The 15,518-nt window shown below is 33.9% G+C and overlaps 1 protein-coding gene across 1 annotated transcript in view; it reads left to right on the forward strand.

Moving 5' to 3' along the window:
• ARHGAP5 (Rho GTPase activating protein 5) overlaps nucleotides 1-15,518 on the forward strand; it is a 101,361-nt gene that overhangs the window by 5,250 nt on the left and 80,593 nt on the right. The window contains exon 2 of the mRNA XM_036272279.1: nucleotides 7,741-11,626. Coding sequence (XP_036128172.1) covers nucleotides 7,907-11,626 — 3,720 coding nt within the window. The 5' untranslated portion in view covers nucleotides 7,741-7,906. The remainder of the gene's footprint in view (nucleotides 1-7,740; nucleotides 11,627-15,518) is intronic.

Genomic DNA, 15,518 nt, shown 5'->3' on the forward strand with positions numbered 1-15,518 from the left:
GCCTCTGGGCCAAATCTGCCCTTCTGCCTGTTTTTGTATAATGGCTTTTTACATTTTGAAATGGTTCAGGAAACAGAGTAATAGCTTGTAATATGTTAAAATTATATGAAATTTAAATTTCAATGTCCATAAACATAACCATAGTCATTCATATAAGTATTGTGTATGGTGTTTTCTTGCAGTATGACTGCAGAGTAGAATAGTTGTTAACACCGTGTCTAAAATATTTACTATTTGGTCTTTTATAGACAATATTTTCAAACCCCTGATCTATTCCAATTTGTGCCGATCTTTCATTTATTTGAATTCCTATTGCATTTATCATTCCCATAGTATAGAACATTAACATTGCCTTTGTCTCCATAGCTATGGTACTATAAAGCTTATTAAAATTAGTGGGGAAAGTGCTTTTGAGCTGTTTGTTTGTTTTTTTTTTAAATCCATACCTCCTTATTAGTCTATACCCCTTCCTGATACTCTTACTTGACCTCTTAGTGTTCCCATCATTAAGAAATAATTAAATCTTACCTAATGTAGTTTGTATAATGAAAATAATGGTTTCCCTCCTCTATAGCATTGCAATATTGAATATCAGATTACATCCTTTCCTCCCCTTTTTCAGTTCTCCAAAGTGAGGAGAAAAGGACACAGACCATGGAAGGGTGGTGAACATATTCACAGCACTGGTTTAGTGGAATTGTCTATACATACCTTTGTACCTTCAAAACCTCTGACATGAAGCTAAGCAGATAGTAGCTAAGCCCAGTAAATACTTAATGTGTTATTTACATAGGTTGATAAAAATGAAATGACCTTTGGTTTTTCTGTTTTTACCACAGAGTAAGGAAATGCTCTAGGAAGAGTATAGAATAACTTTCACACCAAGACCTGCTTCAGTGACACGTTATTAGAAGAAAGTGTTGATTAAATAATAGGGTAGGCAGTTAATCTGCTTGGGAATGGTTTAAGCCATTGGTTTTCAAATATTTTGTAAGGGAAACTTTTTTTTCTTGTAAATACTTGAAATATTAAAAGCAGAATTACATTTGCTGAGTAGAGCTTGGGGAGCTTCCAAAGTACTGCCTACTTGGACCCTCTGGAAATATTTTCATTGAGTCTTCAGACTTATGTTTATAAACCCATAATTGTGTTAATGAGCAGACTATAGTTTTTGGAAAAAAACAAACAACTGGACTTTTTATAAGAATATTCTGCTGTACTAGAGACTTTATGGGCCAATACATAATTTTTGTTAATTCTGACTACAAATGTGACTTCAAGATTGCCTGGTGGTTTAGGATCTAAAACTAGAGACTGATTTGTTTAATCATCAAATATTTGAGTACCCGCTGTGTGTCAGGCATTGTTCTGGGTGCTGGGAATATGGTACATACACGCACACGCACACGCACACACACAACAAATAAAATCTTCCTCCTAACAGTTTAATCCTAAATCCTACCACGATATGCTTCCAGATTATTTAGTTACTAAATAAATTGGTATAAAGTGAAATTTTAATAGATTCTTTTTTCATTCGTCAGATTATCATCTTGTCTAAAGACTAATTCAGAGGAATGATGACTTTTTTAGTGTTCCTTTCAACTTTAAGATTGTGTGCTTATGTACTTTGGTCAAAGAAAATATTGAATATGATTGACTCTCCTACAGGTATTACATTGTTTAATTACTTAGCTATCTTCCATATGTTAAAATGGCTTTTTCATTTCCTCTTCTAATTTTTCACAGCATTGATAAATTTGTCAGTGAAAATAAACAACATTAAGAAAAGTAACAGTATATCAATAGTATACCATGTTCATCTTTCAGTACCAGTTGACTTTTTTATTCTTAAACTAGTCTAGATAAATTTACCTAAGATTATGGGATATATGATAATCTTTGGGATTGGGTCTTTCTTCTGTCTAGAATATCTTTTTATATAGGGGATATTTTATTTATTTGATTTAAAGAAGATGGGGAACATAATTTAATAACTCCTTTCTGGCTTGGCCAGTGTGGCTCAGAGGTTGATTGTCGACCCATGCAACAGGAGTTCGCCGGTTTGATTCCCAGTCAGAGCACATGCCCAAGTTGTGAGCCCAATCCCCAGTGGGGGACATGCAGGAAGCTGCCAAGCTATGTTCTCTCTAATCGATGTTTCTCTCTCTGTTCCTCTCCAAAATCAATAAAGAAAAAAAAAACTTCTTTCTATGTACTTAGGTCTTGAAAATGTAATTTCGTATAATAAATATTTGTGATTTTAAAAATGTGTTAAAAAAATAAAAGGTGAGTATTCTGGCTGAATACATTGTTACAGATCATAGTATTCATTCTGGTGGCTTAATTTTAGACTAAATTTGTGGGACCTTAAAATAGGTATATATTTTCTCCATAAGTGCCTTTAGAAAAGCTTTTAGACTAATTACAGCACTTTTTTGTGTGTGTCATAACATACTTTACTTTTTTGTTTGCCAAAGACTTAAAAGCATTTTTATTTTAACATTTATTAGGATTCGTACATTATTGTGTAGTTGCTATTATGGGAGACACTATTCTAGGCTCTTGGGGTATATGGATGAAGTAAATATATGTGCCTTTGTGGATCTTTATTAAACTAGTAGTAGGGAAAGGGATAGAGTTAATAACAAATAATAAAGAAGTAAGTTAGGAGTTAATGAGTTAACCAAGGGGGATTTAGGTGGGGGGTATTGGGAAAAGTAAGTGTACCTGCAGAAACGTGCTTAACATGTTAAGGAACAGGTCAGTGTTCCTCATTGTGACTGGAGCCAAATGAGAGTAGGGCAAGATAGCATGAGAGTAGGTCAAAGAGGGTTGGAGAAGACAGATCTTACAGTAAGCCGTCGACTTTTAGGAGCCGCTGGAGAGTTTGAGCAGAAGAATGGGAGGCTCTGACTTATGTTTTAAAAGGAACATTCTGGCTACTCTGATATGAATAAACTAGGGAAGGGGAACAGAAGTGGAAGTGGAGAAATTAGTTTAGAAGCCTTGGAATAATCTAGGGCCAGAGATGATGGTCAGAGTTAATAACAGTAAAGGTAGTGAAAAGTGATTGATTCTGGATATATTTTGGAGAGCCATTAGGAATTTCCTGACGTTATAATAATTTCAAGGGTTGAAGTATTTGCAACAGTTTTGTAGAAAGTTAAAAACAAAATTTTAGTTTAAATCCAGAATTACTAAGAATCATTTTTTTTTTCAGTTTCCTAGATTCCTTATAGAACTTAAACAATTTTTTTTTTTTTCTGTAGAAAGCCACTTCATGTTATTAAAACTATTAAAAGAAGCATGTTATGTTTGAATGGCTTAGTAAAAATATCTTCGAAAACCTAGTTGTAGACTAGGTTTCAGCAGACTATTGTAGAACAGTTTTACTCAAGTTATTTGTCATTGGTTTCTGTAAGGATAGTTAAACATTTCCTTGATGAGAAACTGCATTGCAAAATATTAAAAGACCTTAATAATAAAAGTGTTCTAATTCTTAAAGTGGAGATTGTTATCAGATTTCTTTTAACTCTTAACTTTGAGTAGGTCATTGCTACTTTTGTCTTGGTTTCTTCATTAGTAAAAATAAGCATAATGCTAGGATTTATAAGAAAAAGAACAAGTTATATTAAAGTTACATTAAAAATAGAAAAGATAGGTATGGATTGACATAAATATTACCATTAAATATATTTGAAAGGAATTTTCAAAATAAATATCTGGCGTGTAGACATTGGCCATTAGTTTATTAGTGGGAGAACAAAAAACAGTGGATTCTTTCTCAAGCACAAGAAAAACTACCTTCGTTAGTCAGTGGAGGGCAATTTTGATTTGAATGTTGAAGGCCAGTGGATAATTTACATCTTTATAAACTATTCAAATGTTTGAAATTAAATACCCTTATAACCTATTAGGGCCAACTTCATGAAAGCTATCTTTCTCCCAGGAGGTGATAATGCCATACTCACCTAAACAAATGGCAAAATATTTTGGTTGGCAGGGTGATGGCAATTTTTTTTCTATTCTAGGGTTTTTCAAACATTTTTTAAATCTTAAGGCACTTTTTTAAACTAAAGCTTCTGACTTAAGTCAGTCTGTAAATCAGATAAAGAAAGCACTGCTCTGTTGAGAGAGTTGAAAGGAGATAGCAACACTATTTGCCCAATATTCTTCTTTCCTACCTTTGTGAAAGAATTTTTCTACCATAGCTTGAAAATCACTATATGGTGACTCATGACAAGCTCTGGAGCTGACTTCAAAATACCAGCAGGTAGCCTCCCTGATAGCATTGTTATAAAGAAGGACATGGATGTTCCTTACTGTTTCTAATTGGTAGTTTATTTGAATTTGCTGTGAAAACCATAAATGTCACGCAAACCTAACTTATTTTTAGTTTAAACTTTAATATTAATGATTCAGAGACTACTGCTATCAAATAAATTATAGTGTGTTGAAGTCTCAGTATTAAAATTTATCCTCAATATGATAGAGTTTTATTTCTCTATTAGATAAAAAGCCTTCCAGTTTTCAGTGACCATTTCATGACTCCACTCATCTTCCTGTCATTTTAAAGCCCTTTTCTTTCTGAAACTTTAAAAAAACATTTTGTGATAGTATTTTGTTTCTACCCTTAGGCTCTATAACTTCAGATACCAAGGTATTTCCGTTTTTCGAGGTTTATTATATAGGAAAGCAGAAATTAGGTTTAATGTGTTTGGATAAGCATATATAAGAAATATTAATGAAGATATGACTGGCAAGGATTTGATTTATAGTTGAAAAATTTCTACAGTACTCAGGTCCATATGACATTGCATTATTAACTTCTCTATTAACAACTTTATCTCTTAAACTATGGAAGGCAGGGGACAAACAGTCTTAACCTGTCTTTGAGTTGCTCTTAGTTTTCAAAATAGATACTTGTTTAATAAAGGGCTATATGTAGTTCTAGTGTTTGTACTGTTTAACATAAAAATTCCCCAAAGTAATTACTACGTATGTTATCTTTTTGATGTACATTTTAAAGTATGTTGTCTGCAGTTTTTTTGTTTTTCAAGTAAGAAGGAAAGATAGTCCTTATATACTGCTGTTTTCGATTTTTTCCTTAATTGTTAGCTATGGAATCGTTGTGCTGTTATCACAAACTAATTTCCTTTTTTATCACTGTGAAATTTTGAAATCCAGTTAATTTACTGTTTTCTTTTTGGTATATATCAATAAATAAAGTCCAATTATTCTATTATACAGGTTAGGTAAAGAATGCTAAACTTGGTGCTAAGTGTGCAAATACTCAGTTTGACCAGATTGAAATTTAAAAATTTTTTTTACTAAAAACAAAATGTGTTAGTGAGATTGGATGGGCCTATCCTAATTTCTTTTACTTATAGTTCTTGCATAATCTCCTGCCAGACAAGTATTTCTAAGTCACAAATCTGATCACATCATTTATTTTTCTTTTCTTTTTTAAAAATTTTTTTCCCTTTATTGATTTTAGAGAAAGGGAGAGAGAGAGAAACATCAGTGAGAGAGAACATCAATTGACTACCTCCTCCATGCCTCCCACTGAGGATCTGGCCCACAATCTGAGCATGTGCCCTGACTGGGAATTGAACTGGTGACCTCTTGGTGCATGGGTCGATGCTCAACCATCGAGCCACACTGGCTGGGCTCATCACATCATTTCTTATAAATCTTCAACAGCTTCCCAGATTCTAAGAATCAAGTTAAAAAACCAAAATAATATTTTATTACGCACCATTTTTTTGCTAGGCACTTAACATTTGAAAAAATTCTTTAGTTCTTAAATATGTATAGATAATATGGCCCCATTTTATAGATGGGGAAACTATGTCTCAAGAGGTTTAGAGATTTATTCTTATAAACTAGGAAATAATAGTCCTACTTGAAATCAATTATATTTTCTTGTTTTCTACTTCTTTTGTTACTCCTTCAACATAGCAATATTTTATTTATTATAAAAGTGAACCTAATAGTTGTTTGAATATCACATGGATTATATTGTTAAAATTAATATTTAGTTAAGGCTAATAGTATAAACGTCTAGAACACAAGAATAAGACTGACGTTTTATTTTTAAATATTTTACCTGAAATGTTAGTCAGAATTTTAAATTATAAGAAGTTATTCTTTTCCATTAGGTGTTAGTATAACAAATATTCAGTATACTCAGAATGAATGTTTACTTGAAATTGAGGTCAGTGGAAAAGCCAGGTATTGGGGACCAGGTAGTAGTTTTTTCCTTATCTTTATTTTTTTTCTAAGTGTTCTTTATATTATTTATATTTTATCTGGGTTAAAAGTCATTTTCACATATGTTGGTGTACATAACTGGATATTTTTTCTATCTTATAAAAATTTGATGTGATGGAAATTATGTATTGCTTTTAATTCAACCTTAAAAGAATGTGAAGAATGTCCAAATAAAATGTAAGATACTGATTCATTGCTTCTACATAAATAAACTAAATTAAATTGCATGGAATTCTTAAAAGTTACTTAATGTTGCTAGTATATAAAATACTGCTAAAAGATGATCTCTAATATATAATGTTAAAATTCTTTAGCTATGGTTTATGATCTCTTTGTAATTACTCAGGAAATAGATGCAGAAATGAAGAACATTTAGAAACAATTTGACAATTTTATATCTCATGGATTTAATAAGAAATTGGGGCTTAAGGTTTTTACAAAAGTGGGCTTGTAGATAAATTAATCTTTCACCTTAGATAGTTTGAGAAACATTGATCTAGTTAAGTATTCTCATTATTTGCAGTAACTGTCAATTTATTTCTATTTTCCCTTTTAAGTATTTGAATATCTTAATTGTCTTTGGGCATAATATCTGATAGATTTCTCTGAGTGTGTTGAAGCTTATTGAAAATGTTTTAAATTCTAAAATCTTGCTTAAAAATTCATGCAAAATTTCATTTTAGGGAACAAGTTTTTTTTGTTTTGTTTTTATGAATTTTTATTTATTTTTTTGTTACAGATATTTTACCTTTTTACCCCATTGGTAACCCCCACCCCACCCCACCTCCGCCCCGTCCCCGGCTTAGTTGTCCATGTCCATTGGTCATGCATACATGGTTTATCTCTTCCCACCCCCCCCCACCCCCTCTTCTGAGGGATGTCAGTCTGTGCCCTACTTCCATGTTTCTGGGTCTGCTGTATTCCTCAGACTGTTATGTTCATTATATTCCGTATATAAGTGAGATCATGTGGTATTTGTCTTTTTCTGCTTGGCTTCTTTCACTTAGGATAATACTTTCCAGGTTTAGGGAACAAGTTTTGAGGAGCCAGGTTAGAAAGCAGGTTGTTTTTAAAAGTTGTGAGGGAGTTCTTAAAGCAAGTAGTACATTTTAGTTATCACCAAACACAGCCTTCAGTCATAGAAGGCAGGAAAATTGAGGGGAAGGAAAGGACTAGTTGTTTTCTTAAACTCATAGGAAAGAGTAGAGACAGAATGGACATTCGGTTAATAAAGGCTTATTTTCAAGTTTGTGAGATTAAATTTTGTATTAGTTATTTCAATTGTTAAAATTGCCTTACATTTTTTAGGTCATTTTGCATTTATAACAATAAACCATACTATGGTGACTTAAAATACATGTAACATTATTAACTTGAATGGTATTTTGATATGAACATTTTTAATATGTATAAAATTTAATGTGTGTAATTCATGATTAAGATTTGTCATTTTTCTCTTTCTAGGAAGATGATCCATATGATCTTGAAGACCTTTGCACAAAAATGAGGGAAATACAAAGAATCAAATATAGCTCTGAAATTCAGGATCTATATTTTGAGATGATTTAATTTTCAGAATGAAAAGTATATCTGGTTACCTTTATGAATGTAGAGACATGAGAAGAGAGTTATGATGGCAAAAAACAAAGAGCCTCGCCCCCCATCCTATACTATCAGTGTAGTTGGACTCTCTGGGACTGAAAAAGACAAAGGTAACTGTGGAGTTGGAAAATCTTGTTTGTGCAATAGATTTGTACGCTCAAAAGCAGATGAATATTATCCAGAGCACACTTCTGTGCTCAGCACCATTGACTTTGGAGGACGAGTAGTAAACAATGATCACTTTTTGTACTGGGGTGACATAACATTAAATGGTGAAGATGGAGTAGAATGCAAAATTCATGTCATTGAACAAACAGAATTCATTGATGACCAGACTTTCTTGCCTCATCGGAGTACAAATTTGCAACCGTATATAAAACGTGCAGCTGCCTCTAAATTGCAGTCGGCAGAAAAACTAATGTACATTTGCACTGATCAACTAGGCTTGGAGCAAGACTTTGAACAGAAGCAAATGCCTGAAGGGAAACTCAATGTAGATGGATTTTTATTGTGCATTGACGTAAGTCAGGGATGCAATAGGAAGTTTGATGATCAACTTAAATTTGTGAATAACCTTTTTGTCCAGCTATCAAAATCAAAAAAACCTGTAATAATAGCTGCAACTAAATGTGATGAATGTGTGGATCACTATCTTAGAGAAGTTCAGGCATTTGCTTCAAACAAAAAGAACCTTCTTGTAGTGGAAACATCAGCACGATTGAATGTCAACATTGAAACATGTTTCACTGCACTGGTACAAATGTTGGATAAAACTCGTGGCAAACCTAAAATTATTCCCTATCTGGATGCTTTTAAAACACAGAGACAACTTGTTGTCACAGCAACAGATAAGTTTGAAAAACTTGTGCAGACTGTGAGAGATTATCATGCAACTTGGAAAACTGTTAGTAATAAATTAAAAAATCATCCTGATTATGAAGAATACATCAACTTAGAGGGAACAAGAAAGGCCAGAAATACGTTCTCAAAACATATAGAACAACTTAAACAGGAACACATAAGAAAAAGGAGAGAAGAATATATAAATACCTTACCAAGAGCTTTTAACACTCTTTTGCCAAATCTAGAAGAGATTGAACATTTGAATTGGTCAGAAGCTTTGAAGTTAATGGAAAAGAGAGCAGATTTTCAGTTATGTTTTGTGGTGCTAGAAAAAACACCTTGGGATGAAACTGACCATATAGACAAAATTAATGATAGACGAATCCCATTTGACCTCCTGGGCACTTTAGAAGCTGAAAAAGTCTATCAGAACCATGTACAACACCTAATATCAGAGAAAAGAAGAGTAGAAATGAAGGAAAAATTCAAAAAGACTTTGGAAAAAATTCAGTTCATTTCACCTGGGCAGCCATGGGAAGAAGTCATGTGCTTTGTTATGGAGGATGAAGCCTTCAAGTATATTACAGAGGCTGATAGCAAAGAGGTGTATAGTAGACATCAGCGGGAAATAGTTGAAAAAGCCAAAGAAGAGTTTCAGGAAATGCTTTTTGAGCATTCTGAACTTTTTTATGATTTAGATCTTAATGCAACACCTAGTTCAGATAAAATGAGTGAAATTCATACAGTTTTGAGTGAAGAACCTAGATACAAAGCTTTACAGAAACTTGCACCTGATAGGGAGTCTCTTCTACTTAAGCACATAGGGTTTGTTTATCATCCCACTAAAGAAACATGTCTTAGTGGCCAAAATTGTATGGACATTAAAGTAGAGATGTTACTTGCCAGTAGTCTTTTGCAGTTGGATCATGGTCGCTTACGGTTGTATCATGATAGTACCAATATAGATAAAGTTAACCTTTTTATTTTAGGAAAGGATGGCCTTGCCCAAGAACTAGCAAATGAGATAAGGACACAATCCACTGATGATGAGTATGCCTTAGATGGAAAAATTTATGAACTTGATCTTCGACCAGTTGATGCCAAGTCGCCTTACCTTTTAAGTCAGTTATGGACTGCTGCCTTTAAACCACATGGGTGCTTCTGTGTATTTAATTCCATCGAGTCACTGAATTTTATTGGGGACTTTATTGGAAAAATAAGAACTGAAGCTTCTCAGATCAGAAAAGATAAATATATGGCTAACCTTCCATTTACATTAATTCTGGCTAATCAGAGAGATTCTATTAGTAAAAATCTACCAATTCTCAGGCACCAAGGGCAACAGTTGGCAAACAAGTTACAATGTCCTTTTGTAGATGTACCTGCTGGAACATATCCTCGCAAGTTTAATGAAACCCAAATAAAACAAGCTCTAAGAGGAGTATTAGAGTCAGTTAAACATAATTTAGATGTGGTGAGCCCAGTTCCCACCAATAAGGATGTATCAGAAGCTGACTTGAGAATTGTCATGTGTGCCATGTGTGGTGATCCATTTAGTGTGGATCTTATTCTTTCACCCTTCCTTGATTCTCATTCTTGTAGTGCTGCTCAAGCTGGACAGAATAATTCCCTAATGCTTGATAAAATCATTGGTGAAAAAAGGAGGCGAATACAGATCACAATATTATCATATCATTCTTCAATTGGAGTAAGGAAAGATGAACTTGTTCATGGATATATATTAGTTTATTCTGCCAAACGTAAAGCATCAATGGGAATGCTTCGAGCATTTCTGTCAGAAGTTCAGGACACCATTCCTGTACAGCTGGTGGCAGTTACTGACAGCCAAGCAGATTTTTTTGAAAATGAGGCCATCAAAGAGTTAATGACCGAAGGAGAACACATTGCAACTGAGATCACTGCTAAATTTACAGCATTGTATTCTTTATCTCAGTATCATCGGCAAACCGAGGTCTTTACACTGTTTTTCAGTGATGTCCTAGAGAAAAAAAATATGATAGAAAATTCCTACTTATCTGATAATACAAGGGAATCATCCCATCAAAGTGAGGATGTTTTTCTACCATCTCCCAGAGACTGTTTTCCCTATAACAGCTACCCTGATTCAGATGATGATACAGAAGCACCACCTCCTTATAGTCCAATTGGGGATGATGTACAGTTGCTTCCAACGCCCAGTGACCGTTCCAGATATAGATTAGATTTGGAAGGAAATGAGTATCCTATTCATAGCACCCCTAACTGTCATGACCATGAACGCAACCATAAAGTGCCTCCACCTATTAAACCTAAACCAGTTATACCTAAGACCAATGTGAAGAAACTGGATCCAAACCTTTTAAAAACAATTGAAGCTGGTATTGGTAAAAATCCAAGAAAACAGACATCCCGGGTGCCTTTGGCACATCCTGAAGATATGGATTCTTCAGATAACTATGCGGAACCCATTGATACAATTTTCAAGCAGAAGGGCTGTTCTGATGAGATCTATGTTGTCCCAGATGATAGTCAAAATCGCATTATTAAAATTCGAAACTCATTTGTAAATAATACCCAAGGAGATGAAGAAAATGGATTTTCTGATAGAACCTCAAAAAGTCATGGGGAACGGAGGCCTTCGAAATACAAATATAAATCTAAAACCCTGTTTAGTAAAGCCAAGTCGTACTATCGAAGAACACATTCAGATGCAAGTGATGATGAGGCTTTCACTACTTCTAAAACAAAAAGAAAAGGAAGACATCGTGGAAGTGAAGAAGATCCACTTCTTTCTCCTGTTGAAACTTGGAAAGGTGGTATTGATAATCCTGCAATCACTTCAGACCAGGAATTAGATGATAAGAAGATGAAGAAGAAAATCCACAAGGTAAAAGAAGATAAAAAGGTAAGTTTAAATTTATGATCAGTAATGTTTATAAAGATGGTCATTGTTTTTTTTAAGATAATGGATTTGACATTGGTGAGAACTTAAGCTGCCTTATGTCATTCAGTAAATTATCAGCTCTTTAAAATTTTCTGAATATTTTGTGAGGGCAAATTATTTTTTGTTACCGACTGTATTGAATTTCATTTGTTTGTGCTTTATCTTATTTGGGTAGTTTTATATTCTTCAGCATGAAAATTCTGGGTGAGTATATTATCTTTATAGAAACCCAGAAATAAAGTGATTTTGTTCTCTTCTTTTGTAAGCATCCCATTTGTCTGTTTTTCCCTTCTGAGCTATCAGTTTTGCAATATTAATTTAATATACCTATCACACTCAAGTACATTAACAGTGTAATAAAACTGTAATAATTTGTAGTCTTGGAAATTTATTAACTTTTCCAGGCAGCTTCTTTGTGGATAGTGATATACTATTGCCTGTAGACTTGGCAGAAAGGTTTCTTAAGTTTGAATTGTAGAATTCTGTCCAAACAGCAAGTTTTTGTGTGTTATATTTGAAATGGTTCCTAATTTATCTGATGGTATTAAGCATGTTAGAAACCTAAATGTGTATGCTATTATAGTTGTATTTAATAGTTTTTATTTTTATTAGCTTTTTTTTGCAGTGGTACTTTAGCATCTTTACTTCTAATGCTATTTGACAATTGAGTGTATATATTTTCAAGGTTTTTATGGTTTTCAGGTAACATTCAGTATGCTTTTATACTTCATATTGATCATTTCTTCATCCAGTAAGTCCATAGTCTTAATATTAACTACAGCTGACTGCTGTTTGTTAAACTCAAAGATACAGATATTTTGCCTTGGCCGGTTTGGTTCAGTGGTTTGAGTGTCGGCCCGCAGACCAATGAGTCGTGGTTTCGATTCTGGTCAAGGGCATGGACCTCAGTTGCGGTTTGTCCCCTGCCCTGGTCAGGGTCATGCGTGAGGCAACCATGCGATATGTCCCTCTCACATCAATGTTTCTCTCTCCTTCTCTCTTCTTCCCACTCTGTCTGAAGATAAATAGAAAAAAGTCCTCAAGTTTAGATTAAAAAAAAAGATACAGATATTTTGAATAAGCTTATTCTATATAGTTTTCCTACATATACTGCCTTATAGTTGATAGGCTCCCTTTTATTTTCTAAAGTTAAGCTGCAATATTTTTTAAATTTATCATCGTTTTCAGATGTAAACTTGAAATAAGGCTCATCTAGATCTACAGAACAAACTCAACTCATGACATAGTACTAACTAAATATCTCTGGCATCTTTTCACAGTCACCATATTACTAGTTCTCACTACATATTTTATCACTGCCAAAAGACTTCAGTATTTTTCTTTTAATTTGCTTATGTTATTAAAACTACTTACTGCTTATTAACAAATAAAGCATCCAGAGTCTTTTTCATTTTAAGTTGTTTATGTTTTTGTGTTATTTTTCCATTTCTTATCACAAGTTTACCTAATTGTTTTGTTAACTTTTTAATTTTTTAATTTATTTTTTTTAATCCTTAACCAAGGATATTTTTCCATTGATTTTTGGATAGAGTGGAAGGGAGGGGAGAGGGGAGGGAGTGAGGGGAAGAGAGAGAGAGAAACATCAGTGTGAGAGAGAGATACTGACTGGTTGTGTCCTGCATGACTCCAACCAGGGCCGGGGACCAAAGTGCAACCCAGGGTACGTGCCCTTGACTAAAATGGAACCCACGACTCTTTGGTCCATGAGCTGATGCTCTAACCACTGGGCAAAATCTGCCAGAGCTATTTATTTATTTTTAAATATTTTCACATTTTTTTTCTTTATTCCACATTTATTTAAAATTTTTAATGTTGACATTATTGAAGGTGTCCCCTTTCTTCCTCTTTGCCCACCTCCACCCACCTTCGGCTGTCCCTTCGTTAGCTTTTACCAAACTATGTTGTGTCCATGGGGTATGCATATGTGTTCTTTAGCTAATCCCTTCACCTTCTTTATCCAGTCACCCTGCCCCTGGCCCCTCGGGCACTGGCCAGTCTGTTCCATGTATCCATGCTTCTAGTTTCATTATGTTCATCAGTTTTTTTTATTCATTAGATTCCACATATTAGTGAAATCACATGGTATTTGTCTTTTTCTAACTAGCGTATTTCACTTAGCATAATACTCTCCAGGTCGATTCATGTTGTCACAAACGGTAAACGTTCCTTCTTTTTTATAGCCAAGAAGTATTCTATTGTGTAAATGTACCATAGCTTTTTTATCCACTCATCTGCTGATGGGCACTTGGGCTGTTTCCAGAACTTTGCTAATGTAAGTAATGCTGCTATAAACATAGGGAAGCATATAGTCTTTCTGATTGGTAATTTGGGATTCATAGGATATATTCCCAGAAATGGGATTATTGGGTCAAATTTTTTTAAACGTTTTGAGGATACTCCATACTGTTTTCCACAGTGGCTGCACCAGTCTGCATTCCCATCAATAGAGCATAAGAATTCTATCTTCTCCACATCTTTGCCAGTAGTTGTTGTTTGTTGATTTATTGTTAATAGCCATTCTGACAGGTGTGAGGTGATACTTCATTGTAGCATTTATTTACATCTCTGATGATAAGTGACCCTGAGCATTTTTTCATATGTCTATTGGCCATCTGTATGTCCTCTTTGGAGAAGGGTCTATTCAGGTCCTTTACCTTTTTTAAATTGGATTGTTTGTCTTCCTGGTGTTGAGTTCTATTAAGTTCTTTATATATTTTGGAAATTAACCCCTTATCAGATGTATCATTGGCAAATATGTTCTCCCATTTGTTTATTTTTTCCTTTGTTTCCCTTTCCCTAGGAGACATATTGGCAAAAACATTGCTGTGTGAGAGATGTCTGAGATTTTACTACTTATGTTTTCTTCTAGGACTTTTATGGTTTTGTGACTTATATTTGAGTCTTTTATCCATTTTGAGTTCAGTCTTGTGTATAGTGTAAGTTATTAGTCCAGTTTCAATTTTTGCATGTGCCTATCCAGTTTTCCCAACACTATTTATTGACGAGACTGTCTTTGCATATTGTATGCTCTTGCCTCTTTTCAAATATTAGTTGACCACAGAGGTGTGGGTTGATTTCTGGGCTCTCTATTGTCTTCCATTGGTCTATATTCCTGTTCTTATGTCAGTATCACACTGTTTCGATTACAGTGGTCTTGTATAGTTTGATCTGGTATTGTGATACCTCCAACTTTGTTCTTCTTTCTCAGGATTGCTGGGGCTTTTATCTCCTTGGTTAAATTTATTCCTAGGTACTTGATTACGTTTTTGTTGTTGTTGCAATAATAAAGAGGGTTATTTTCTTAGTTTCTCTTTCTGATAGTTTATTATTGATGTGTAAAAATGCCATCAATTTCTGGATGTTGATTTTCTATCCTGCAACTTTGCCCAATTCATATATTAGAGAGAGTAGTTTTTTGATAGTAGTTTTTTGGTAGAGTCTTTAGGGTTTTCTATATACAATATTATGTCATCTGTAAATAATGACAGTTATACTTCCCCCTTCTCAATTTGTTATCTGATTGCTATGGCTAGAACTTCCTGAGTAACAGTGGTGAAAGCAGACATCCTTGTCTTGTTCCTTATCTTAAGGGAAATACTTTTAGTTTTTACCCATTGAGTATGATGTTTACTGTAGGTTTTTCATATATGGCCTTTATTAGGTTGAGGTATGATCCCTCTATTCCCATTTTGCTGAGCATTTTTATCATAAATGGGTTCTGGATTTTATAGGATGCTTTTTCTACATCTATTGATATCCTGTGATTTTTATCTTTAATTTTGTGTTTGTGATGTATCACATTTACTGATTTGTGAATATTGTACCAACCTTG

The sequence above is a fragment of the Molossus molossus genome, unplaced genomic scaffold, assembly GCF_014108415.1.
Source record: "Molossus molossus isolate mMolMol1 unplaced genomic scaffold, mMolMol1.p scaffold_m16_p_1, whole genome shotgun sequence".
Lineage (NCBI taxonomy): Eukaryota > Metazoa > Chordata > Mammalia > Chiroptera > Molossidae > Molossus > Molossus molossus.